The 26,144-nt window shown below is 45.6% G+C and overlaps 2 protein-coding genes across 13 annotated transcripts in view; one reads left to right on the top strand and one right to left on the bottom strand.

Moving 5' to 3' along the window:
* Positions 1–26,144, bottom strand: part of Kif11 (kinesin family member 11) — a 94,335-nt gene that overhangs the window by 66,915 nt on the left and 1,276 nt on the right. Inside the window, exons 1-2 of one of the 3 annotated variants that reach the window (XM_063275788.1) lie at positions 24,879–25,002; positions 20,988–21,589 (exon numbers count right to left, since the gene is read on the bottom strand). The gene's annotated coding sequence lies outside the window, so the exon portion shown is untranslated. Of the gene's footprint in view, positions 1–20,987; positions 24,616–24,878; positions 25,003–26,144 lie in introns of those variants that run through there. The other 2 variants (XM_063275808.1, XM_063275836.1) reach the window with 2 other exon arrangements.
* The window catches only part of Ide (insulin degrading enzyme), a 101,431-nt gene continuing 80,697 nt past the window's right edge, over positions 5,411–26,144 (top strand). For 4 of the 10 annotated variants that reach the window (XR_010063628.1, XM_006231313.5, XM_063282171.1 and 1 more), the window contains exon 1: positions 5,411–7,923. Coding sequence is in view for 8 of the 10 variants with exons in the window: in XM_006231313.5 (XP_006231375.1) it covers positions 7,826–7,923 (98 nt within the window). In the remaining 2 variants the exon portion in view is untranslated. Of the gene's footprint in view, positions 7,924–8,028; positions 8,270–24,973; positions 25,208–26,144 lie in introns of those variants that run through there. The other 6 variants (XM_039102124.2, XM_063282174.1, NM_013159.2 and 3 more) reach the window with 5 other exon arrangements.

The raw sequence follows: 26,144 nt of genomic DNA, 5'->3' as shown, positions 1-26,144 counted from the left end.
TCCTCCAATCTCTGGAGAGATGGCTCAGCGGTTAAGAGCATTGACTACTCTTCCAGACGCACACATGTTTGGGTTTTTTTCGAGACAAGATTTCTCTGTGTAGCCCTAGCTGTCCTAGAACTCGCCGTGTAAACCAGCCTGTCCTCAAACTCTACCTCCCAAGGACTGGGATTAAAGGTCCACTACCCAACAAAAATTATATCTTTTGTCTAACTTCTCTATCTCTTCCTCTTTACTTGAAGAGATCTCTGGCTTGTTCATCGGATTTTCTCCCTCAAATACTAACCCAGGAACTTCATATAAGGAACTCAGGTAACTATTTCCTCAAAGAATAGATATCCCCTTTGTGAGGTGACTAGTGGGAAACCTTAACACCATCCTGGTAGACATTCTTTCCCCACATCTTACCTGTTCCAAATACAAATGCTCTGGGTTCAGCCTGTCATCACTGGATTCTAGAAAAAACTATTTACTATTTCCCAGTTCTTGAGGGTGGGGAAGAGAATCAGCTTCTTTTATATCCTAAACTACAATTATAGGGCTGATGTAGAAAGCTTCTTTACTCTCTGTTTTATTTCCCTCTGCCTTTGCTATACTGAGACAACTCACTGTGCAAGGTCATTTGCTAACTCGGCTAGTTCTTACCAAAATGTTGGCACACTATACTCTTCAAACTCTGGTGAGAAAAGAAAAGGTAACAAACAAACAAACAAACCCAAAACCAAGAGACTTAAAAAAAAAAGTCTGGGGGTTGGGGATTTAGCTCAGTGGTAGAGCGCTTGCCTAGCAAGCATAAGGCCCTGGGTTCAGTCCCCAGCTCTGAAAAAAAGAAAGAAAAAAAAAGTCTGAGTGGTGGAGGCAGAGAGCAGCCTCAGCAGTGATGAGCTCTTCCAGAGAACCCAGAGTTTGATTCCCAGCACCCACATGGCAGCTCCTGGGGATCCAACGCCCTCTGCAGACACCACAGACATACTCACAAACAGAGCACCTTAAACACAACCGAACACAGGAAGAAGGAAGAAAGCATGCAAGTAGCAATGGTAGTCGTCTGCTTATGACCTGTAGCAAACAAGCACCGTGGTTTAATGTAACAGTAGGCTGCTACATTATGTCACAAATGAAACAGGCCCAACTGTCTTTTGACGAACTAGTAAACGTTTTTGGTGTTACTTTGTCTCATGACATTTAGGAAGGAAAAGTAAAAAGAAACCAGTAAATAGGAAAAAATAGAAAATTATATAAGTACGAGAATATATCCTTTGCAAGGAATATTGAAAATACTTTCGGAGAACAAATGCTTGGTGTATGGCAAAGTAAGATTTTGTTTAGGTTGGGTGCGCACCAGCACTCCTGTGCTCCTAGCATTTGGGAAATAGGAAGAAGACCAAGAGTTCAAGGTCGTTCGTGGCTACAAGGATTCAAGGTTAGTCTGGCCTATATGAGACTTGTTCTCATAGATAGATAGATAGATAGATAGATAGATAGATAGATAGATAGATAATAGATAAACAGACAGACAGACAGATAAATGTTGTTGGGGTGGGCCATAGGGTAAAGTGTTTATTACTAAGCCTAAGGACAAGAGTGGAGTAGGATTCTTACAGCCCACCTAGGAGGAGGAGTGACTGATTCCTTCAAGTTGTACTGTCTTCAAGATGAGTGCTATGGCAAATATGTGCCTACATGTACACACACTTCCACACACATATACATACACACATACATACATACACACACAAACACACACATACACATACACACACAGACACACATACACACACACACACACGTGGGACAGACACACCCTCACACACACACACACACACACACGGGACAGACACACTCTCTCTCTCACACACACACACACACACACACACATACACAAATATATAAGTAAATAAGAAGAAAAAAACATTCTAATGTGAAATGACAAAACCAGAAACCATAAGTGCATCACAAAAGATCTGAGTAAGATACAAAAAAGATAAGCTTTAAAATGATATAAGTATGTTGATTAGTGGTAATTAAAATGCCTAAGGTTGAGGTCAGGGCATTTATTATTTACCGAGTCCTGTTTAAAATGTCAAGGCTCTCAGTTGGTAACATTTGAAAACACTGCTTTAAGGACAACAACCTTCTGTCTTAGCTGTCTGCTAAGTTTGTCAGGCTTTTAGCTACTTGGAAAAATGTTAACAAAATCAGGATTTATCTAAAAATGCAGGTTTTTGTCAAGCTGTTTCAAAAAAGCTAAAACTAAAGTCCGTCCCACCCTTTTTAGGACTGGTAACCCTGTCTAACTATTGGGCGCACAGGAAGGAAACTTTGCATACTTAATCAGAGGAGGATAACGGAGCTAAACAGACAATCAATATTTTGGTCCTTAATCTTCTAGCCAGCCAGGATCCAGGGGACAAGGCCTCTCTAAAGGGCTCTCAACTTTAGAAGCCACCCTTCTGTTTGATTGGAGAGACCATGGAGATCCCAGAGGTTAGACTCAGATCAAATATGCAGAACAAAATCTTTAAGGGTGGAAGGGAATCTTACGCTGGAGTGGAAGCAACCGAGGTCCTCGGCCAGAGAACTAAACATTCTTTCTTATTATTATTTAGTTTCTTATTCACTTCACATCCTAGCCCCGCCCTTACAAATCCCCCCCACCATTGTCCCCTCCCCTTGGGAACCACCCCACCCTGGGGCATCTAGTCCCAGCAGGTCTACACATCCCCTCCCACAGAGGCCCAATCAGACAGTCCAAGTAGAGAAGCAAGAGAGTCAATGGCCTGGAATAGAGACTGAATCAACCCCCTCCCCATTTGTTAACCACTGAACCATCTCTCCAATCACCCGCCCCCCACCCCCTTTTTTTTTTTTTACTTTTTTGAGATGGGGTCTGTGTAGCCCAGGTTGACCTTGAATTTGCTACATCACCCTCTTGATCCTGTGTTACCCTGCCCAGCTCAATCTTAGCCCCTTTGAAGGTCTACAGTAGGCCCTTCGTCTACACAGGCCTCCCTATCTCCAGCTGTGATCCAGTCACAGGCCCTGTCACGGTGGGTTCCTCTGCCCAGGGTTAAAACTGTCCTACCCAGGGGCTGGGGATTTAGCTCAGTGGTAGAGCGCTTACCTAGGAAGCACAAGGCCCTGGGTTCGGTCCCCAGCTCCGAAAAAAAAAAAGAACCAAAAAAACAAAACAAAACTGTCCTACCCACAGAAGTCCAAGCAGACTGTTATGGTGAGTCACTTTAAGATCTCTGTCTCTTCTTGGGACAAGTCCTAAGTCAAAACATGCACCTTCATAAAGCTCCGGACCTACCTGGTCTGGAGTCTGAGTTCTATGATGCAATTTTACAAGATTTCTCTTCCTCTTCTCTCAGGATGGTACAGGACTCGATTCACTTAAGAGAACTCAGCCTGTGTCTGTCCGTCCAGGGAAATGTACACATAGGAAGAGCAGAGGTTATGACCAGTGTGTGTCTTCCCCAGTTATGGTTCTGTGTCCCCCCCCCCCCCCCCCAGCTGAGGACCGAACCCAGGGCCTTGCGCTTACTAGGCAAGCGCTCTACCACTGAGCTAAATCCCCAACCCCGGTTCTGTTTTAAGACAAGATTACTGACTGAGCATGGAGAGTGTTGTTCTGCCTAGGCTAGCTAGCTGGACAGCCAGTTCCAGAGACCTATCCTTTAGCCTCACTGCCTTTAACTTGGCTGGCCAGTGAGCCCAGGTATGTACCCTCCCCCTCTCCCACTCCCACCCCTGCAAGTCCTAGGGCCTCCAGGCATGGGCCACCCCGCCTGGCTGGCTTTTTACTTGCATGCTGGGGATCTAAATTCAGTTCCTAACGTTTTTTCAACAAGCACTTTAGCCATCTCCTCAGGCTAACTAATCAATTTCGTGACAGGTTCTCCCAAGAGAGCCTTGGCTGACTTGTAACTCTGTGTAGACCAGGCTGGCCTTGAACTCAGGGCTCACCTGCCTCTATCTCTGAGTGCTGGGATTAAAGATGTGCACCGCCATGCCTGGGCTTTGGAGAACTATTCCTAGACTTGGGTTACCCTGAAATATGAATCTCATCTTTATTCCTTTACCCCAACAGTACTGCTGCCCTACACTGGCTCTGGGGTTTCTTCTCATCCTAACAGCCACGGTTACACTACTTAGCTATCTCCCTAAAACCATTCTGTGATACCCGCTGTCCTTATTTCTCGGCCTTAACATTCCTCAGTCCACCCTACAGGAGAGCTAACATGGTGAAGGTGTTACACTGGAGGACTACTCTTGTTCTTTTGTGCTCCTTCCTCAAAGGAACCTCTCTCCCTCAGAAAAGTTTCTCCTTTGCCCTTGTTGGGCAAAACCTTAAAATCTCCTAAGGGAGAGTGACTTTGCTGCAATCCATGGAGCCTGACTTAGGATACTTTTTCTTCTAGTGTTCACAGCTTTCCTGGCTAAGATTTTAAGTATTCGAATAGTCCTGACTTCCCTGCTGTGTTGTCCCTTCCACCCTCCTCCCCAGCCATAAACAGGACTGACTAGCTGTCCTATCTGATCAGCAAAGTGACTTGATACTGGAGAGGTGGCTAGCCCTAGTCACAAAAGACCTAGGTGATAACTCTGGCCAATATTCAGGATTTCCCCGTGCTACCTACTCTACAGTCAAACACAGGTGAACAGCCCATAGGGCAGCTACCAAGTCTGACAAAAAGCAGGTGTAGGGCTCAGTCCTTTGTTCAGAAAGGATGGAATGGACTGTTATTGGCAGTCCTACAGAGCACTTTATACAGTCAAATTTTCTTGCTTTTCTGGGGGTGCGGGCAGCAGGGTTCTCTGTGTAGCTTTGCCCATCCTGAACGCAGTGGACCCAGGCTGGCCTTGAACTCAGAGATCTCCCTGTCTCTGCCTCCCTCAGGAGTTCTGGGGTTAAAGGTTAAAGCCTGCTACCACACCAGCTTCAGAGTTTCTTTTTATGGGATTCCAACACTGGTACTTCTGGACGGAAGCCATAGGCTGAACAGTAAGTATGTTGCTACTTTTTATGTTGCTTCTGTAAACTTAGGCTGAGACAACAAAGTTAAAACATCACTAAACCTCTTAATGATTCTTTTTGGCCTTTAACTAATACTAAAGTTAAATACTGAACAATGAAAGAGACCACTGGCAGTCTGATAAACTTAAGTAACTATAGGCCTGTGAGGTGCGTCTTCAGGTGAGGTTGTTTGCTGGCAAAATTGATGACCTGAATTCTATTGCCAGGACCTGCAGGGTGGAGGGAGAATGACTCTCTCGAGTTATCTTCTGACCTCCACCTGTTCTACACACACACACACACACAGAGAGAGAGAGAGAGAGAGAGAGAGAGAGAGAGAGAGAGAGAGAGAGAGAGAGAGAGAGAGAGAGAGGAGATAAATGTATAAATAAATCTAACTAGTTCCATCTACAACCAAGTGTGCTTTTCTCTTGATTTTGTGGGACATCAACTATTACTAAGGACATTAATGCTAGCCTGCCACCACTGAGGATCTTTTGATCTGATGTCATCCAAACTCCAGTCTCTTAGGTACTTCCTCCTTTCTCCAAATGCTTTTATTTATTTATTTATTTATTTATTTATTTATTTATTGTATACGAGTACACTGTAGCTGTCTTCAGACATACCAGATCTCATTACAAATGGTTGTGAACCACCATGTGGTTGCTGGGAATTGAACTCAGAACCTCTGGAAGAGCGGTCGGAGCTCTTAACCGCTGAGCCATTTCTCCAGCCCTCTCCAAATGCTTCTTGAGATGCCCTGCATTCTCATGATCCTTTCATGACAGGGTCTGCAGTGCTCCATTCAGTTCTGAAGCAGAAACTTCGGAAGATGAATCTTCATCACGCCTTGTCTGCGGTCTATTTAACTCTGTAGAGCTGGGAGGGAATGTGGACACTAATCTGGGACCGAGGATTGCCCTGAGCTATTAGCCTCAGAACAAGGCTCCTATTGCCTCAGGGCAGAACAGGTTCACAGCAAGGCTGCTGGCTCCATAGCAGGACTGTTACCTCAGAAGAGATAACCACAATAACCCCTAGCTGCAATTTGTCTCAAGATGTCATGACACCTCTGTATCAGTTCTATACATCAAGGAGCAGACTCAGAGTATCATTAAGCTTGACTACCAGAGATTCGTAGTGACTCTGGGAGCTCTGGGTCTTTGCAGTGGATTTTCTTCCCTTCCGAAACACATTGTGTGCATGTGTGTGTGTGTCCGCTGTGCCACAGAACGTGTATGGAGGTCAAAGGGCAACTTCGTGGAATCAGTTATCTCCTTTCACCTTTATACCGGCCCTAGGATTCAACTCGGGTCAGCAGGCTGGCACAGCCAGCTCCTTTACCCACAGAACCATCTTGCTGGCCCACGAAGAACATCCTCTTTCCTCCTCTTCTTTTGCTGACAGGGTCTCGTATATTTGGCTCAAACTCAGTAAAGTGCCAAGGATTTCCTTGAACTTTTATCTTCTCATCTCTGCCTTCCAAGTGTCTGGATTATAGGCAGGTACTAACCCACAAGGCTTACCTCAGTGTTAGGGATCCAGCCTAGGGCTCTGTGCATGCTAGTTATAGTCCCTGCCTCTGCAATGTATTTCAATAAATGTTCTGGTTGTCCACTCTGGTCTTGGTAAAATTTTTTGCCCATCTGTATCTCCAGTCCTCCACACACAGTCTTTCATAGCACAGGCTTTCTCAAAGAGCACCAACTTCTACTGAATTTTCATTTGTAGCAATAATAGGAGTCAGAGTCCCGTGCTTGGCTTTGATTTGATACATCAGACACCTAAAAGTAGTTAAGTTTGAAAATCACCCTAAACTACTTCTCAAAGACACCCCATCCTGACCCGTGTAAAATGTAACGGAAATTCTGATTCATAACCACTTTTAGGCTAACTGTGGATGCAAAGTACTGAGAAGTCACCAGGGAGGAAAGTCATGTCTTTAAAAAGTAATGACCTTTAGAGGCCAGCCTAGTTTACATAGCGAGTTCCAGGCCAACCAGGGCTGCACAGTGAGAGCCGGTCCACAAGTGACAACCTAGGTCCACTGGCAGTATAAGTAGCAGTACTAGGTAGCAGTGGTTTCCCGCTCTAGTGCGGGAAGCACAGCCATAATCCCAAGCACTTGGGAAGTCAAGGTCATCTTCAGTCACATAGTAGAGGCCTGTTTAGCAACATGGGACCCCGTCTCAAAAACAAGTTCCCAGCTCTGGATTTGAAAGTCTACAGACGCCTTGCTTAGCTGAGGCCTGCCCTGGCTCGAGCATTCGCCCGAGATCTGAAATGTCCTTACTCCCCCAACCCGACGGGTCCCCACGCGTCTCTTGCTTCCGCAGTCCACGTTCCTTCCGCGCTCTAGGGGTAGCCCGCGGGCCTAGCGCCCGCAGCGGATACGTTTCCGTAGGGCAGCCCCCAGGGAGGACTTGGCTCCAACACCTGCTGGGCCGCGATCCTGCCTGGGGACCTACCGCTTTGTGCCCCACACCACGCCGAGGCCAGGAAACCCTCGGCCTCAGCGGCGCGCCGGGTTGGACCCCGGCTAGGACACTGCTGGCCTAGGAAGGACTGGCTGCCGGGCCTCCGAGGCTCCGGTGCTTAAACGACGACCCACCTGCCAGCTAGCCCGAGCCAAGGCTGCGGCCGTCCCCTCCCGCCCGGCTCCACGTAAAACCCGGAGCGGAGATCGTTCCCCCTCTCCCTAGAGGCGGCGCGGTACGGCGGACTGGGCATGCGCAATGCGCAGGGCCGGCTCCCAGCGCCAAAAGGAAGCGTTCGCCGAGATCGCAGCGGCTGCGCCGGGGTATGCGGAACGGGCTCGTGTGGCTGCTGCACCCCGCGCTGCCCAGCACCTTGCACTCCATCCTCGGCGCTCGCCCGCCTCCCGTGAAGCGACTGTGTGGGTAAGCGTCCCGAGCGTCCAGGCCCACGCGGCCCGCGGGTCACCGTGGTTGTGCTGTGCTGCTGCAAAGTGGTGATTCAGCACTTAGCGCCGCCGCCGCCCCTCACGCTGCCAGTCCGGCCCGCCGGGTGCGTGGACGTTCGCGCCGAGGCCGCCCCGGGGGACCGGGGAGGGTTGGGCCTGGCGGGGAGGGCGGACGGAGACGGTGTCCACGGATAGCTAGGAGAACGCCACAAGTGCAGCGGAGCGCGGGGCCGCCAGAGGCAGCCCGGCCGCTCAGGGAGCTGCGCACTCCGGCTGTTTGCCGTGAGCAGCCCGCCACCTGAGGCGGGCCCCGGTGCCATGAGGTGAGGGGATCCAGTGAGTCGTGAGAGACCGCTTCTCACCCCGCAGCTCTGTCTCCGCGGGGACCAAGTTTGCTGGACTAGGGCGGTGAGCGTTGGGAACTGTAAAAGTTTGCCTGCCTCGTCGGGAGTGAGAAGACGGGGACTGGGGAGCCGAAAGATACCTTGGAATCCCGCACGGCATCTGCCGTGTTTCACACCTAAAACAACACAGGCTTAGAGAGATTTTAGTGATTTCTCCTACAGTTGCAGAGATTATGGCAAAACCAAGTTTAGAATGCATGCTCTCGCAGTTAGTAGCTTTGCTCCCTTTGCTCTGCTCTGCTCTGTATACAACACATTTTCGGTCCGTGAGTCAAGAGAGCTAGGCAGCATTATCTTGGTCTACTTAGATCATTATTTGAAAGCCCCCCTTGATTTTACTAGTATTTAGGACCCGCTGTATGAAGCACACTGTGTTTGGGCTTTTGTCCCTATGTGATATGCCTTCTAAGCAATGTTGATTTGGCTGGAACCATTTGACAAGAGAGGAGCTTGACAGTGGGCAGGATGGGCAGTGAGGGGCAGAGGTGGGTCAGGAGATCTGGACTGATCTTTGGCGGAATGGCCGAGGTCCTGGAATCTAGGCCTGTGTGGACGTAATGCAGGCCAGGTGTGCTGATAGTTTGTTGGGAGACAGTGAACAGATTACTTGAAGCTTTAGGGAATTTCCCTGGGGGAATTAAGAAGGCACAAATGCTGTATAATGGTGGGCCTTGAATTGTAGTTAAGATCTCCTGTCCCCAGAATCTTTGAATAATAATACATATTCCGGAGGGTCTCATGAATACCTTTCAATCGGAAGCAGGCCTGGTGTTGCACAGGCAAGTAATCTCAAGTTACTTGGGAGGCTGAGGCAAGAGGATTGCAATTCAAGGCCTGCAGAGGGAGTTCTAGGTCAGCCTGCACAGCCTAGGGAGATTCTCTTTAAAAATCAAAACTAAGGGCTGGAGAGATGGCTCAGCGGTTAAGAACACTGACCGCTCTTCCAGAGGTCCCGGATTCAATTCCTAGCAACCACATGGTGGCTCACAACCATTTGCAATGAGATCTGATGCCCTCTTCTGGTGTCTCCGAAGAGAGTGGCAGTTTGCATAGGTACAGTACCCATACATAAAAATAAATACATCTTTTAAAAGGACCTTGAAATTAAAAAAATAAATAAATAAAACAGGGCTGGTTCTATAGCCTAGTAGTAGAGGTCTTGCTTCTCTTACTGTGTGTGAAGCCCTAGGTTCAATCCACAATGCTCCTTGCCCTCCTCAAAAAACAAACAAACAAAAACCTGTGACTTGGGCTGGAGAGATGGCTCAGTGGTTAAGAGCATTGACTGTTCTTCCAGAGGTCCTGAGTTCAAATCCCAGCAACCACATGGTGGCTTACAGTCATCTGTAATGAGGTATGATACCTTCTTCTAAAGGTACCTGTCTAAAGTACACTACAGTGTACTTATAAAAAAAAAAAACTGTGACTTGAGGAGGGGGTTGTGATCAAAAGAAACTGGGAGGTTTGGAGATTGGATGTAAAGATCTGTATAGGAAGGAAGGGAGGAGAGACCGGAAGCAGAGAAACTTGCCTGCTGGGCTTAGTCTTTACTGCTTGGACTGTGAAGGTAGCAGAGTTATTCAGAGGGATCAGCAGCAATAAGGAGTTTATGGAACTTGTTTTCCCTCCCTTTTTTTTTTTTTTTTTTTTTTTTGGTTCTTTTTTCGGAGCTGGGGACCGAACCCAGGGCCTTGTGCTTGCTAGGCAAGCCCTCTACCGCTGAGCTAAATCCCCAGCCCCCCAGATTATTTTTTTAAGACAGGACCTCATGTAGTCCAAGGTAGCCTTGAATCCCTACCCTTCAGAGGGTAACAGAATTCCTGATCCTCCTACTTCCATCCCCAGGTTCTGGAATTACAGGCATGTACTATACCATACGTGGTTTATGCTGTGCTAGAGAACGAAGGAACCGGAGTCGGGTTTGCTTTAACAGATGAGCTCCTTCCCGGCCTTGTTTGTGGTTGTGAGACCCACATGACCCTCACTGTCATGGAACTTGGAACTTTCACATAAACCAGGCTTGCCTCAAATTTGTGGTGATCTTGGTTCTTTTGGGGTTACAGACATGCTCTCATGCCGAGGGGCATCTGTTTTAAGTTTAATAGAGCCAGGTGGTTTGTATGTCCTACCTCCTCCTCCTCCCATTAACTAGTTAATTCTTTTTTTTTTTTTTAATTAACTTGAGTATTTCTTATTTACATTTCGAATGTTATTCCCTTTCCTGATTTCCGGGCAAACATCCCCCTAATCCCTCCCCCTCCCCTTCTTTATGGGTGTTCCCCTCTCCACCCTCCCCCCTTGCCGCCCTCCCCCCAACAATCACGTTCACTGGGGGTTCAGTCTTGGCAGGACCAAGGGCTTCCCCTCCCACTGGTGCCCTTACTAGGCTATTCATTGCTACCTATGAGGTCAGAGTCCAGGGTCAGTCCATGTATAGTCTTTAGGTAGTGGCTTAGTCCCTGGAAACTAGTTAATTCTTATTTTGTTCTTTGAGACAAGACCACGCTATGAAGACCAGACTGGCCTGAGGCTGGAGAGACGGCTCAGAGGTTAAGAGCACTCGTTGCTCTTTCAGAGGATCTAAGTTCTATTCCCAGCACTCAAAGAGTGCTTCACAACCATCCATAACTCCAGTTCCAGGGGATCCAGGAGATGCCCTCCTGTGGCCTCCAAGAAAGTCAGACACACAGATGGTTCACATTATTCAATGATTTTATGCACACTTTGCTTATTTTAGTCTCTACTTGATTAGGTCCTAACTATTTTTGAACGTTTATTTTTATTTCTTAAAATTTAAGGTTTATTTTTATTTTACGTGCATGAGTATTTTGCCTGCATGTATACCCACAAAGGCCAGATCCCATGGAACTGGAGTTAGGGACGGTTGTAAGTTGACCATGTGGTGTTGGGAATCAGACTTAGGTCCTCTGTAAGAGCAGGAAGCACTCTTAACGGCTGGGCCATTTTTCCAGGCTCTCTCTCAGTCTCTCTGTCTGTCTGTCTCTCTCTCAGTCTGTCTCTCTCTCAGTCTGTCTGTGTGTGTGTGTGTGTGTAAGTGTATGTGGGCTTGTGCACACAACTGCTGTGCTGGTGGAGGTCAGAAGAGGGGTCAAATCCTCTGGAGCTATAGCAGGTGGTTTGTGAGCTGCTAGGCACTGGTCCTGGGAACTGAGCTCAGGTCCTTTGGAAAAGCAGCAAGTACTCTTAACTCTTGCCAGCCCTCAATTTATTTATTCTTGAGACAAGGCCTCTTGGAGCCCAGGCTATGTTTTTCCTGCCTCTGCCTCTCAAACGGGAGATTAATGATGGGCACACACACCCTCTGAGCATTTTACTGACAGGTTTTCTCCTACTGCTATTGAATCAGGCTTCAAGATAAGGCTCTCAGAGAAGGAAGTTCAGAAGGCTCAGAACTTAATGAATGAAGTCAACCGTCCAGAAAAGCTATATATAAGAGTGACTGACGAAAGCTATGGCAAAGTCAGGGCTAATCAAAGGGGTCAGAGCATAGTTTTAGGAAAGGAACAGTTAATGTTTGACGCTACCGTATATCCCCATCTTTGTTTTATTCCATTTAAAAAATGTTATATTGTATGTGGGTGAGTATTTTGCCTGCATGTATGTATGTGCAGTCTAGTACTGATGGTCAGAAGAGGGTGTCAGATCCCCTGGAGCTGGAGTTTCAAAAGATCATGTGCTGGGAATTGAACCTGGGTCCTCTGCAAGAGCAGCCAGTGCTCTTAACTACTGAGCCATCTTTTTAGCCTCACATTCAGACCTTAAGGAAGTTAGTCTTACTGTATATAGTAAAAGTAATGCTTTAACAGAGTTAGTCACCTGGGAGAACAGGTGAGTGCTTGTTACAACCCACTGTGGTACAATGCCTAGGCCAGTGTTTGAGCATTCGTTTCCTGGGATAACCTCTTAACAGGGAGATGTGTAAGATAATTCATTTAAGAGTAGTCCAGTCAGATGGCTCAGTGGGTAAAGGCGCCAGTTGCCAAGCCTGACAATATGAGTTTGATCTCTGGAACCCACATGGTGGGAGAAAACCAACTTCTGTGAGTTGTCCTCTGACCTCTGCACAAGCGTCGTGGTACACACATGCGCGTACATATCCACACAGAAAATAGATAGTTAATGTAAACTTGAACATTTTAAACAAATAAAAATGAGTAAATAAAAAGTAGTTCTCTGTACAGCTACAGTGGACATTGGGGATAGAATTATCTTAAGTATTGGGGAACCTAGTAATCCCCTGTCCTTGGCAAGCTCTTGGGGCAGACAGCAGAGCCTTAGTCAGCTTTGCTGTTGGCTCTTCTGTTTCTCTACTCCACATCATGCTTAGGCGACAGTAGTGTACCCCTCTGCAGTGACTGAGACTATTAGCTGGTCAGGCCTTTTAGGGCTGGGGTGTAGCTCAGTCAGTGGTAAAGTGCTTGCCTCTAACGCACAAAGTCTTAGGAAATGATTGGGGGGGGGTGTTAAACCAGTTTTAACTGAACAAATGCCTTTTAGTAATGTAAATGGACAAGGTAACCGGCTGAGGAGATGACTGGGGGGGTGGGGGTGTGAAGAGCCCTGAGTGCTCTTCCAGAGGTTTTGATCTTAAAAAGGACAGGGTATCCTTGGGTATCCTCAGCATCAGCCTGTAAAAGAGAAAGCTATGTCCGGCTCATCTGCCTCAGAAATTAGGGTGTACACCAGTCTACCACTGTAGGGCACGAGTGGGAGTCGTCCGTATGAGTTTTATCAGTGCGGCTTTCCTCTATGTCTCACGGTTTGTAGTTTAGAGTCCTAGATACGTACCCGGAGAATCCACCTGTCTCCTGTCGTCCAGCTCTGCCGCCAAGGCTAGAACGCTTTATCTCCGTAGTGGTAGGTTTCCTAGGAGTATTGGGCCCTGGAACCTTGACTATGGCCTTTACTTGGCTTGCCTTCTGTCTGGCCTTACTGCTTTTTGTTTGTTTGACCACTATTCGAGTTCCTTAATCGAGCATCTATATTGTTTTGATTGCCCGGTATGCCTAGCAGTGTAAGGATGGCAGAGATCATCGGTCTTAAATCATGTCCCTCAGGAGCTTTCAGTCATAAATAATGGAGAGTTGTATTCCTTTGCCTCTGATATTTTATTAAACATCTCTACTTTTGTCCTTTGTTCCTTTTAATTTATTTAGAAAAGTATTTGGTTTTGTTCCCCTTAAAATCATATCTGTTTACCTTTCTTTCAAAGTGGAACTCATAAAATTCTTTTTTTTTCTTTTTTTAAGATTTTTTTTATTTGTCGTATGTGAGTACTCTGTCACTGTCTTCAGACACACCAGCAGAGGGCACCAGATCCCATTACAGATGGGTATGAGCCACCATGTGGTTGCTGGGAATTGGACCCAGGACCTCTGGAAGAGCAGTTGGTGCTTTTAACTGCTGAGCCATCTCTCCAACCTGATAAAATCCTTTTTAAATGTTTACATATGTGTGGTTGTATTTCTGTTTAGAAGTCAGAGGGCAACTGTGTAGAGTTAATTTTCTCCTTTCACCCTTATGTAGGTCCAGAAATCAAACTCAGGTCCTCAGGCTATTGTATCAAGCACCTTCCCCATCTGAGCTAGCCAGCCAATCCCACAAAGCTACCCCCTTCTTTTGTTTTTGTTTGGTTTCAAGGCAGGGTTTTTCTATGTAGCATTGGCTGTTCTAGAATTGACACTGTAGACCAGACTGGCCTTGAACTCAGACATCTTCTTGCTCTACCTCTGTCTCTGGGATAAAAGGCATGCATTACCAATGCCTGGCTAAACTCTTCATTTTTTTTTAAAGATGATTTTTACCTTAATCTCAGTATTTGCTAGTTAGTTTGCTTGTCTATTTCTGAGACAGGGTCTCACTATGCAGCTTTAGCTGTTCTGGAACTCACTACTTAGACCAGGCTGGCCTTGAATTTATAGACATCCTCCTGCTCCTGGCTCCCAAATGCTGACACCATGCCTAGTATTTTTATTTTTAATTGTGTGTGTGTGTGTGTGTGTGTGTGTGTGTGTGTGTGTGTGTGTGTGTACACATGTGAGTGTAGTGTCTTTAGAGGCTAGAAAAGGATGTCGGGTTTCCTTGGAGCTGGAGTTACAGAGCTGTGTGGTGTGGTAGCATATGTCTGTACTTGAGAGGCAGAGGCAAGAAGATCAGGAGTTAGAGGGCTGTCTGAGATATAAGTGAGACCTGTGTCTAAATAAATAAACTAAAATAGAAGCTTTAACTCGTCTCCAAAGAACTGCTTCTCGCCTTCTTTGCCTTTTAAAAGTGTTTCTATTTTTTTTAAATTTTTTTTGTATGATACAAAGAGTGGGTTAACTTTTTTTTATTTGTTGAGTGATTATCTAATTCAATACCTCATTCTGACCAGCTCACTGAGCAGCTCAGGCCAATCTCAGATTCACGGTGGCCTTCCTCAGCCTCCCAAGTGCTAGGTTGTAGGTATAAACCATTGGCCCTGGTCTACATGAACTTTTACACTCACAGAACAAAAGAAAGGCACACATCAGTGCAATTAACAAGTACATCGAGCTATCAGGCAGGGTTACAGCAAATTGGAGACATCTTCATAGATAGAGGCTGTGACGCTATCTGAGCTTTTGGGTTAATGGAAGCGAGTGGTACTGATATATGCCAAAGGTTTACTGATAGTCATCACGTGTTAATCAGACAGACATACGTGTGGTGATGGATGGCTGCTAAGGGGACTACAAGGTAGTTTGGCTTTCTGTCTTCAACATTCCAAGTCCCCAGACTGCTCGTTCCAATAAGTCAGTGTGCAGTCTTCAGTGTAGACTTGTTTTTTAGGTCACACTCTGACTCCCTATAAACTGATCCTTGTTGTCAGATTAATCCCTTCCTGTGCCACTTTCCCTGAGCCACTGTGTTCTTTAGATACCATCAGCAGTTCTGCACTAACTCAGAATAAAATCCCCCCGGCTATGTGGCACAAGGGCTGGCATTGAAGTTGAGATCCTCCTGCCTCAGACACCAGAGTGCTAGAATTACAGTGCTAGAATTTATTATTATGGCCAACTCTGGTCCAAACTACTTTTTTTTCTTTTTCTTCCTCTTCTCTTTTCCCCTTCCTTCTTTTCCTCCTCCTCCCCCCTCCTCCTCTTCCTCCTCTTCCTCCTCTTCTTCCTCTTCTTCTTCCTCATCCTCTTCCTCCCCCTCTTTTTCCTCCCCCTCCTCCTCCTCCTCTTCCTCTTCCTCCTCTTCCTCTTCCTCCTCCTCCTCCTCCTCCTCATCCTCCTCCTCCTCCTCCTCTTTTTGGAGTTAGTGTTTTGCCAGGTAGCACAGGTTGACTTCAGATTGGCAGGTGTCCTCCTTTCTCCCAGGATTATAGGTTTCAAACACATGTCTATTGCAAGTTCAGACACTGCTGTGGGTTTTTTGTTGTTTGTTTGAGACAGGGTCTCATGTATTCCAAGCTGTCCTGAAACTCTCTGTGTAGTTGAGGCTGATTTCGAACTTCTGATCTTCCATCTACTAAGATTACAGGTTTATTCCACAAGCAGGAGCCATCATGCTTGGTTTATGTAGTGTTGGGGATTGATTCCAGGACTTTACACATAGGCCAGCGTGTTACCAATTGAGCTACATCTCCATTCTCTAGTTATACCTAAACCAGTTGTTTATTGTATATAACCTGTTCGTCATTTAATATATGATGTATGTGATGTGTGTGGGAGGAAGTACATAATACATGTATGTCAGGGTGTCAGAGGACAGCTTTGTGGAGCGACATGCATCTTTTTAAGTTAACTAAATGAACAGTTCAGTTCCCCAGTCACCTGGGCAGCATATCATGACATCTGGCTACATGGATTCTGTGTAGGACATTACTGATGCTCATCTGTCCTTAATTCAGACATTCTATGAGCTAAGCCTGTTGCTACTAAGATCAGTCTTCTGAATTTCAGATTTAGGTAATAAACTTCCCACTCAACATTTTCTGTGTGTGTGTGTGTGTGTGTGTGTGTGTGTGTGTGTGTGTAATTTTATTTTTATATGTATAGGTGTTTTACCTGCATGTATGTCTGCCCACTATGTACATGTGTGCATGACTGGGACCCACATGTCCAGAAAAGGGTTACAAATCTCGGGACTGGAATTACAAATAATTGTTAGCTGCCATGTGGGTACTGGGAATTGAATCCAGGTCTTCTGGAAGAGTAGCTAGTACTCTTTAACTGCTGAGCCATCTCTCTAGCCCCCCATATGTATTTTAAACTTAATGTGTCCAAAAACTACCTTTTTTTTTTTTTTCCCCGGAGCTGGGGACCGAACCCAGGGCCTTGCGCTTCCTAGGCAAGCGCTCTACCACTGAGCTAAATCCCCAACCCCTATCTTGATAACTTTTGTCACTGTAACAATTGAACAAGTGCTTTGTATATGCTAGGCAACTGCCCTATACCACCAGCCCTATCCTCTCCCCCTGCATCTCATCTGTTTTCTCTCCTTCACCCCATCTGTCTTCTCCCGTATACCCCATCTCTGTCTTCTCCCCTACACCCCATTTCTTTTCTTTTCTTTTTTTTTTTTCCGGAACTGGGGACCGAACCACTCTACCACTGAGCTAAATCCCCAACCCCTCTTTTTTTTAAATATTTATTTAATGTATATTACCGATGGTTGTGAGCCACCATGTGGTTGCTGGGAATTGAACTCAGGAACTCTGGAAGGGCAGTCAGTGCTCTTAGCCGCTGAGCCATCTCTCCAGCCCTATATCCCAGTTCTGTCTCCCAATCCTAACCTCTTCCCACAAAGTCTGTTCTTTCACTGCTTTGCTCTAACATGCGCATATGCCACAGTGAATATGTGGAGGTCAGAGAACAGCTTGAGGCCTGTCTTTGCCTTTTACTGTGTTTGAGGCAGGGTCTTGTTTGTTGTCTGCCACTGTGTACTCCAGGCTAGCTCATGCTCTTCCTGGGATTCTCCTGATTCTGTCTTCCATCTTCCTGGTAGAATTTGAACTCAGGAGGTCCTCATGTTTGCATGGCAAGCACTTTATCCACACAGCTGTTGCCCCAGCCCTGATCTTGTATTTTTTTTTAATAATTTTTTTTGGTTGTTTTCTTATACTACTGGAGGTTGATTCCAGGACCTTTAAAGCCAGGTATGTTCTCTATTGTTGTGCCATCCCTTTTCTTCTCCATTTGTTTAAGCTAATAACTCACTCATCCTTGACTTCTTTCTTAAATCCTTCATCCACTCAGCGTGCTCATCCTAATTCTGATCACTTCCTTCTGCTGCCCTCGCCTACTTTATTTTGCGTCACTCAGACTAATAGAATAGCCTCTTCACTGGTCTCATTGTGTCTGAACCTGTCTCTCTACACAAGTCTTGTCACCCACTATAGCATCATCTTTTGAAATCTAAGTTACTTCATCTCTTAATTACAAAAATTCTTCAGTTGAGACATAGTCTCTACAATGCCCAAGAAGACCCTATGGAGTCTGTCCTGCCCCCATCCTCTCTGATCTGTTTACAAAATCATCTTTCCTGGTCATAGTCACTTGCCTGACTCTTTTGCTTATTCACATTGTGGTGCTCTGCTGATAGCACTCTTCTACCTGTGAGACAAGGGATGGTTTTACTGAGAACATAGGATTTGAACCATAAAGTTTGGTGAATGGGGTATAGTTGGTAGACTTAGAGGTAGACAACGTGGGATTAGCAAAGACTAAAAGAAGCAGGAAAACTCGTAATATCATTAATAGGCAGTAAGATTTTTATCCCCTAGGAAGTAGAAAGCTCCATATACTTTTCAGTGATGACATGACATACGAATGTTATGTTTTAGATGATTAATCTCACTGGTTTTTAGAAACTCAATTTGAAATTTAAGTAGACATCAAAGTAATGCAAATAGAGGCTAGGGACATATCTTAGTGGTGGACTGGCCTGTCACGTATGAGGTCATGATTTGAGTCCTGCTACTGGGCAGGACAGGCTCAGGGATAGATAAACACGGATGGAGCTAGCTGGACGCAGGGGTGCACACCTGTAGTCCCAGCTGCTTTGATAGATGGGGCATGAGTCCAGGAGTCGTAGGCTGCATAGACATTGAGACACAAACACACGTAAGTCTAAAAGACAAGGATAAAGAGACCCATTAGATGATGTGTGAGAGAAGATCCTGCGGCCTATAATGACTGGTTAGGCATGGAAGGGTGGAGCCCAAGGTCTTAGAATTAATGACTTTAAGATAAGTGCGGTGTGAGGCTAGACTAGGAGGGGCTCAGAGTAGAGAAGACACAGAGATTGAGCTGCAGGCTGGGAAGAAGGCCATCTAGGTGAGATGTTGGTCCTGTCTGGCAAGTAGCTGTTTTTCTTAAGGCATGCCAACAAGAGAACAGGTTGGTCAGGTACTGCAGTGGGGCACAGTGGCACAGCCTTGTAGGCAACTGGCTTTTGCCTTCAGAAAGATGGATGGCACGGGGCTTCTCAGGATACTGGACAGGACTAGACAGTCCTTAATCACCTAGGAAGGGAAATAAAATGGAGGTCCAGTTCATACATAGGTAGTAGGGGAAGGAGTCGACTAAAAGGTCAAAGTTAGGTTAGTGAGTACTAAGAACTGCTGAAGTTTCTTTAATTCCCACTGCTTGAAGGTCAGACATGGGTGTAGAAGACCCTAAACTAAGAACGACCTCTGACGTGGGTGAAGTAGGCCCAACTGTAAGATCCTAGCTGTTCTTGGTACTGTTAATCTTGAAGGTTTAGTGGTTAATATTTATTGAGTGCCGTTTGTACATTATACACTTGCACATGTTGTTTAGTGGCCCCTAGAGTTCTGCAGGAGAGTAGTGCTGTTAGTCCTCCTTTTCTCTGTAAAGAGGTTGGTGCTCAAAGGATTGGATTAGATTGATACATAGTAGGTGGCTCGGCCAGTTAAGAATTCAGCTGGGCTCATGTAGGTGCCTCAGGGCTTAGCTGTCATTACGTCACTTCCCTGAAGGTAGCTTGGCATCTTTGGTGGAGATGGGAAGTCAGATGGTGAGGTTGTTTTGGAAAGGACATACATAGTGGTCTGAGTCGGAAGCAGTCGATAGGTGGGGAGACTGGCTAGAACCATTGAAATATGACTGGCCTTTGGCAAGAATGTCGAAGGTGGTTTCTCACAGTGGGTGTAGAGGTGAGAGTATGGATGTCCAGTGTGGTTGTACAGAAAATATTTATGGAGAGATGTAGAGGGTACATCCTTGAGGAGTGCTGCTGTTTAGGAATAAAGAGGAAATGGATGTGGAGAGCTTGGGAGTTCAGAGGACAGATGTACGCTTAGGTGTTTTAAAACCTACTTCGCTCTTAAACCCTTCACCCTTCTTTCTAGCCCTCCAACCAAAGGTAGGAGAGAAAGATGGGTAACAGGACAAGGTCGATGAGGACCTGCTAGAAGTAGTTCTTTAGGGACAAGACCAGTCTTCGTTGTCAGGATATCAGCAGTCCAGCCCAAAACACCAAACACGGATCAGTAGCAGCAGTTCGATACAGAAGAAGCTGTGAGGCTCCATCATATCAGCACTAGTGTGTGGAAGCGACAAGAAGCAGCAGGATTACCAGGAGAAGTGGGGTCAGCCAAGTGATGCAAGAGTGGCGTTCACTTATACTCTTTCAAAACCTCACTCACGTCCTCTCAAGTGTCTGTGTCAGCAAAACATTCTCTCATCAGACCACATCCAGAAAAGTATCACACGACACAACTGAGTTTGCAAAGAAACCAAAAATGTCCATTTCAGGCGGAAGATGATAGAGGTTGGATGGTAGATGTGCTCGGTCACACGGGCTTGATGAGAAACGGGATATTGAGGAAAGATAAAAGACCATTTTGTTGGTCATCAGCAAACAGTAAAGGATAGAAGGCAGGTTTCCTGGGATCTGACACAGTCATTCTGAAGAACAAAAAATGAGATACTGTGTGGAAAAATCAGATATTGGGAATGAGCAGGCTTGAGCAAAAACAAGAAGGGTAAGGGAGTCTGTAGGTGTTAAAGGAAGAAGTTAGTGGAGAAGAAAAGCCTGAGAAAAAGAATGGGAAACCTTGGGGGAGTAGATGCGAGGGAAGAAGTAAGGACCTCAGTATTTCACACTGACATAATTGAGAAAGGGTGATGGGCTTGGTGACACTCACCGGGAGGCAGAGAAGGAGGGTCAGGAGTTTGAGGGTAGGCTGGCCTGGCCTACATGAGACTATGTCCCGAAACAAACTAGAGGGAGAGGTAGTGAGTGAGGCCTTTCTAGCAATTTCTGCATTCTGCCATTTTTCTCTATGCTGTTGTATATTCCAGCTTCCAAGGTGTTAGGTATTTTTAAGGAGTACTACCAGGGTCCAGTAGTGAGCACTGGGCCTGATCTGCTCAGCTTATAGGATACCTGGTTTTAGGACATTTCTTTTTGGGGCAGGAGCTCAGAAGGAGCAAGGGTCACGTTTGGGCTATCCCCAGTACCTAGCCCAGGGCTTGGCATGTGTGGGCATCCATTTAGTATCTAAATCTGTCTGTCTATGGTCCTGGGTTGTTTCAATTCCAGGTGCTTTGAATCACAAGATTTTTATTTTGTTTATTTTTAATGAGTCAGAGTCTTCCTGTGTAGTTCTGCTTATACTTACTGTGTAGCCTCGGCCAACTTTCAAGCCTGAAGTCTTCCTGACTCAGCCACCCCAATGCTGGGATGTATCCTTCCAGGAGTGCTCACTCACCAGGCTCTTGGTCATTGGAAGAGTTGAGACGGAGCTATCGTGCTGGCCCCTCAGTCACATAGTTGTCTCATCGATCAGCTGCTTTTCTGCTACCTCTAGGGTTTATCTGGTTCCAGAACCACGGCCTGACTTGTTTGTGGCAAAACTTCAGGATGTTGGAAAGTTGCTTAGTGGGATGCCAAGATATTTTTGTCTCTGAAGTAACTGAGCACACAGTTGGGTCAGAGGGATTGAGGTTTTGACCTTGGCTCTTGATCTGATCATTGACTTCTTCAAGTTCTCCTATGCAGAGGCAGGTGGCTTTTCTTAGGGATCAGTGGAAGACTCCCATGGTGTTCTGAGTAAGTGTATTCCACAGAGGAAGGAGGATGAAAGGCAACAGGTGACATTTACAAGGCTGTGTAATTTGTATAGGACTGTAAACTTTGGGCTTGGTCAACAGCCGGGTTCTAGGATATGATGCTCCGGGCCACACAAGGCTTTGGGGGGAAAGCTGGACCTGTAAATTCATGCTGTTGAGTAGAAGAAAGGAAGAATCAGAGATGGACTGTGAGAAAGACCAAGGCTTTTAAGGACTACTGTTTTCACTGTGGCAGGGGTGAGCCCAGGGTCAAGTGCTATGCCACTGAGCTGTGGCCCAGCCAAGAAATAAGTTTTCCCAATGGTGACATATGTTTCAAAATTGCTAAGAAAGTAAAATTCAAATGCTTTTGCCACAAAATGATAAAAATATGAGGTAATGATATGTTAATTCATTGAATCATTCCATAGTGTATGCATATGTGAAAATATCACATTGTAGCTATATATATTTGAGATATATATATATCAAAAAGCAAAAGAGAGGGAAGGAAGAAAAAGAAAGTTAACACTGGTGTGCTGCTGCCACTCAAACCTCAGGTCTTCCTCTGATTTTCCAGTTGCCACCGTTGGATCTTTTCTTAGAAACCTTAAATGAAGATGTTCAGCTCAGAGTTTGTGTTGTCTTTTGTTATGGATCCTTTTAGTCTTAGACAATAAAGTCCCCACAGTCTTAGTTTACCTTTTAAAACCTTGACTCGAGCTCACACACCTCGTAGAATGTTCCCAGTTTGGGTTTACATATTTCTCCTGGTGATTTCATGTAGTTTTTCCAGCTTCTGAGAGTCTGCCCCAGGCCTGATGCCAGTGTTCTCACTGTGTGCTAGCAAAGGTATCTGGCGTTTACTGGTCTCCTTACTGACTTTGATCAATTTCACAGTTCATCCTTGCCTTCTTTCTTATATAATTATTTTTTCCTTTTGTTATCTTTTGGGAAACTACTTTAAAACTACTTAATACATTGTTTTTTTTAATAAACTATTAATTTGTTTTATTTATTGTTTTATCTTTGAGACACAGTCTCAATATGTAGCTGGGACTGGCCCTGTGTGAGGGGTGTGTGTGTGTGTGTGTGTGTGTGAGTGATGTGTCCTGCCTGACCTCCTGTGTGGATGCCAAAGGTGATGTTGTTTAATTGCTCACCAACTTACTTTTAATGTGGAGCTGGCTGGCCAGCGAGCTTCAGGGATCCGCCTGTAATCACCCCTTACCCTATACCCCAGCAGTAGATGAGCACTACCATCCCTGGCTTTGATGTGGGTGCTGTTTGGACTCATGCCCTTGTGCTTACACAGTAGGCACTTTATCTACTACACCTTCATGAATCAAGCCCCTGCTCTTGATTTATGATCATGTGTGTGTGCACATGTTCATGTGTGTGTGTGTTTATAGTGTGCAGGCTGGAGGTCAACATGTCTTCCTCTATGGCTCTTTATCTTACTGTTTGAAATGGGGTCTCTCACTGACTTGAAGAGCACACACTACCCCCAAGATTAGCTGGGCAGCTCCAGGAATTCTCCTCTGCCTCTCCAGTGTAGGTACTACCATGTCCAGTTTTTGTCAGGTGGACGCTTGGGATCTGAGCCTAGGCTCTCGTGCTTGCATGACAAACATTTTATCAACTGAGATGTCTCCAGATCCCCATAGAGGTTTCTGCCTGGGCAGTTTTGTTTTCTGAGACGGGCTTATGTAGCCCTGGCTAGAGCCAGACTGGCTGTGTACTGAATGACCTTATTAGTCCAACACTCAAATTGTTCCAAATATGGGCATTGGCAGTCTGAATGCTAGCTTCTGTCCTTTGAATGTCTAATCATTCTGTTAGCACTTTATCGTCTTTTGGTCCCTAAGGAGTTCCAGGTTTATTAGTACTTATTCTAGTCATTGGTGTCAACCATTTCTTCAAGGAGCCATGGCTGTTTTTAGTGGAGAAACCAAAATTAGAAAGAAATTCTTGGTGCTACAGACACACTTTGCTGTTCAGGGAGGAAAGAATCAGAGCCTCGGGCCCTTGTGGTGGGCAGAACACAGATCAGTGTCTACAAATAAAAAAAAAAAAAATAAGGAACTTGAGCTATAATATCTGTGTCCCGTGGTAGGACAAGGACAACACCATCTTCCTTGGCAGCCCAGTAGGAGAGACAAGTCCTGAGTCAAGTGCAGAGGTGTAACCAGGGAGGGCCTGCAAGAACACTGCAGATGTGTGCCAAGTTCAAAGGTTATGAGTAAACGGGCCAATCACTCACCAGTGGTGTGGAGTGACAAGAGCCTGAGGAGCAGCTCCACAGGATGTGGCAGGAGTGGCCTTGGTCTCTCCTATTGAGGGTGCTGTCCTTGCCCCCCCCAGGGGTACAGATATTATAAGGCTCAAGTTCCTTATTTTAAACACCCTTACAGTTGAAAATAGAGCTCAGGACAGTCCTAACTCTGCGTGTTATCTATGTAATCCAGGGAGCAGAGTGAAGAAGAAAGGGATGGGAAGCTGAAAACATTTGTATCTTGCTTCTTTTCTCTGTTAATTAGCTTTGCTGTGAGATGGACAGTCAAAGGCGGGGAGGGGCAAGAACAAGTTTGGTTTGGAGCCTATAAATTCAGTGAACAGAGAATAGTGCCTTCCAGTCCAGTAAGCTTGACTTGGCAAAGAATATACGCAAAGAAGCAGAGGTGGCTTGCTCTCCTGTTACCTATAAGTAACCATCCTTCTAGAACTGTGTAGTCTGTAGGTATGTTAAAATAGTGAAGCGGTTAAGAGCATGGCTCTGTGTGTAAAGATTTGGATTTGGTTCCTAATCCCCCATTTAATGCCTGTGTGACTGTAGCCGAATAACTTCTCCGAGGACTCATTTCCCAGGATCTGTCTGTTGGTTCACTGCAAGGCCCTAACTGAGTGGCATCCCGTAGGGTCAGTCGGTACATGCTCCCACGGGGTCTGTGCTCCTTTTTAAGGTCCACCCTTACTCATGTCCTAGACTGTGCATTCCAAGACAAGTTTCTATAGATCTTCCCTTTCCTTCATGGTCAGCTTTCTTCCTTCTCATTTAAGCCTTTTCTGTTTAGATGTAGGTAGGTAGGTAGATTGGAGTTTATGATAGTTTCTTCATTTTGATGAGACTGTCTCCTGGTCTTAAACTTATGGAATTGGTTGTGATGGTTCTCATTCCTTATTTTTGAGGACAAAAAAGCAGAGCTGGGAAGGATACTCTTTCACCCTCGGTCTGGTTGACATTTTGAGCCAGGTTAATCCCTTACTGTGGGAGCTGTCATGTGCACCACAGGGTGCCTAGCAGCCCCCCTGGCCTCAGCACTCGTCATTTGTGACAGTCAAAAATATCTCCAAACATTGGCAGATGTCCCCTGGGAGGAGGTGAAGTTGTCAACTGACGAGGACTACTGATTATAAAGTATTGCCCCACCCACAGCAGTTACACAGGAATGGCTAGTTACCTGCTTTCCTGATAGTCTGCCTGATGTTTTCGACCTCTGGAGATGACAGTATGCAGTTGGAATTTGCACGAGCCTGCAGGCAGAATGCCAGTGATAACACAGTGGTTACTGAGGCAGTCTGTTGTCATCTCACCCTTAAGGGACCACGGCAACAAAGATGGTTCTAATAGTAAGGCTGCCACTTGTACATGCCTTCTGTGTGCCAGGCCTAATGGCGTTTACTTAAATGTATTTTACTGGAGAAGACCTATAAAACTGCCCACGTCTGATGCAGGGTGTCCCTGCTGATTTAATAACCCAAGTGAGCATTTTACTTGATTCTTGATGAGGTGAGAAAAGTCCAATTCCAAGAGTCTGTAGTATCCCACCCAGATCTGAGGAACTAAGCGATCATTTGTTAATGATGAAATATAACTACTAAAACAGGCTAAAGGTGATCAGTGGATTTTTCTTTTCTTTTTTTTTAAGATTGTTTTTTAAACCATTGTTTTACAACAAGGGTGTATGTGTTATACAAAAGAGCCTTCAAGATATATCCTCTGTACAGAAATATGGGTATTTATGATTTGCTTTCCTTGGAGGCCTGTCCTGAGAGAATTAGTTACAGGTCAATAACTGGTCTGGATTTATCTTTAGAAACCGTGATGAATCAGTCTTTTACCTGCCTTTGCTGTTTTGGGTTCACAGAAGATCTGTAAGAAAGATAATCCATGTATACACATTAAGTGTGAACTTGAAGAAATAGAACTTTATATGATATTCTTTTGAAAGTAAAGTATTTGTGTAATTTTTTTCTTTGTTTTTGAACAGGGTTTCTCTGTGCAGCCCTGGCTGTCTTGGAACTCACTTATGTAGATCAGGGTGGCCTTGAACTCAGACATCTACCTGCCTCTGCCTCCCGAGTACTAGGCTTTAAAGGCATGTGCCACCACTGCCTCCCTGAATATTCATAATTCAAATCCTGATTGTCTGATACAAAGGTTGGAAAATATTAACTTTATGTGTATGAGTATTTTGCCTGCTGTGTGTGTGTATGTGCACTGCAAGAGTGTCTGTGCCTACAGAAGCAGGAGAGGGTGTCAGGTACCGTGGAACTGGAATTATAGACAGTTATAAGTTACCGTGTGGGTTCTGAGAACTGAACCTTGGTCCCCTGGAACAGCAGCAAGCACTCTTTAACAGCTGAGCCATCCCTCTAGCCTCTACTGGTTGAAAGATTTGAGAAAATTTATTAAAAATGTTATCATTTGAGAGGCTGGAAATATG

The sequence above is a fragment of the Rattus norvegicus genome, chromosome 1 (assembly GCF_036323735.1).
Source record: "Rattus norvegicus strain BN/NHsdMcwi chromosome 1, GRCr8, whole genome shotgun sequence".
NCBI classification, from domain to species: Eukaryota; Metazoa; Chordata; class Mammalia; order Rodentia; family Muridae; genus Rattus; species Rattus norvegicus.
The sequence above is the reverse complement of the archived record's forward strand: the minus strand, read 5'-3'. Positions and strand labels throughout refer to the sequence as shown.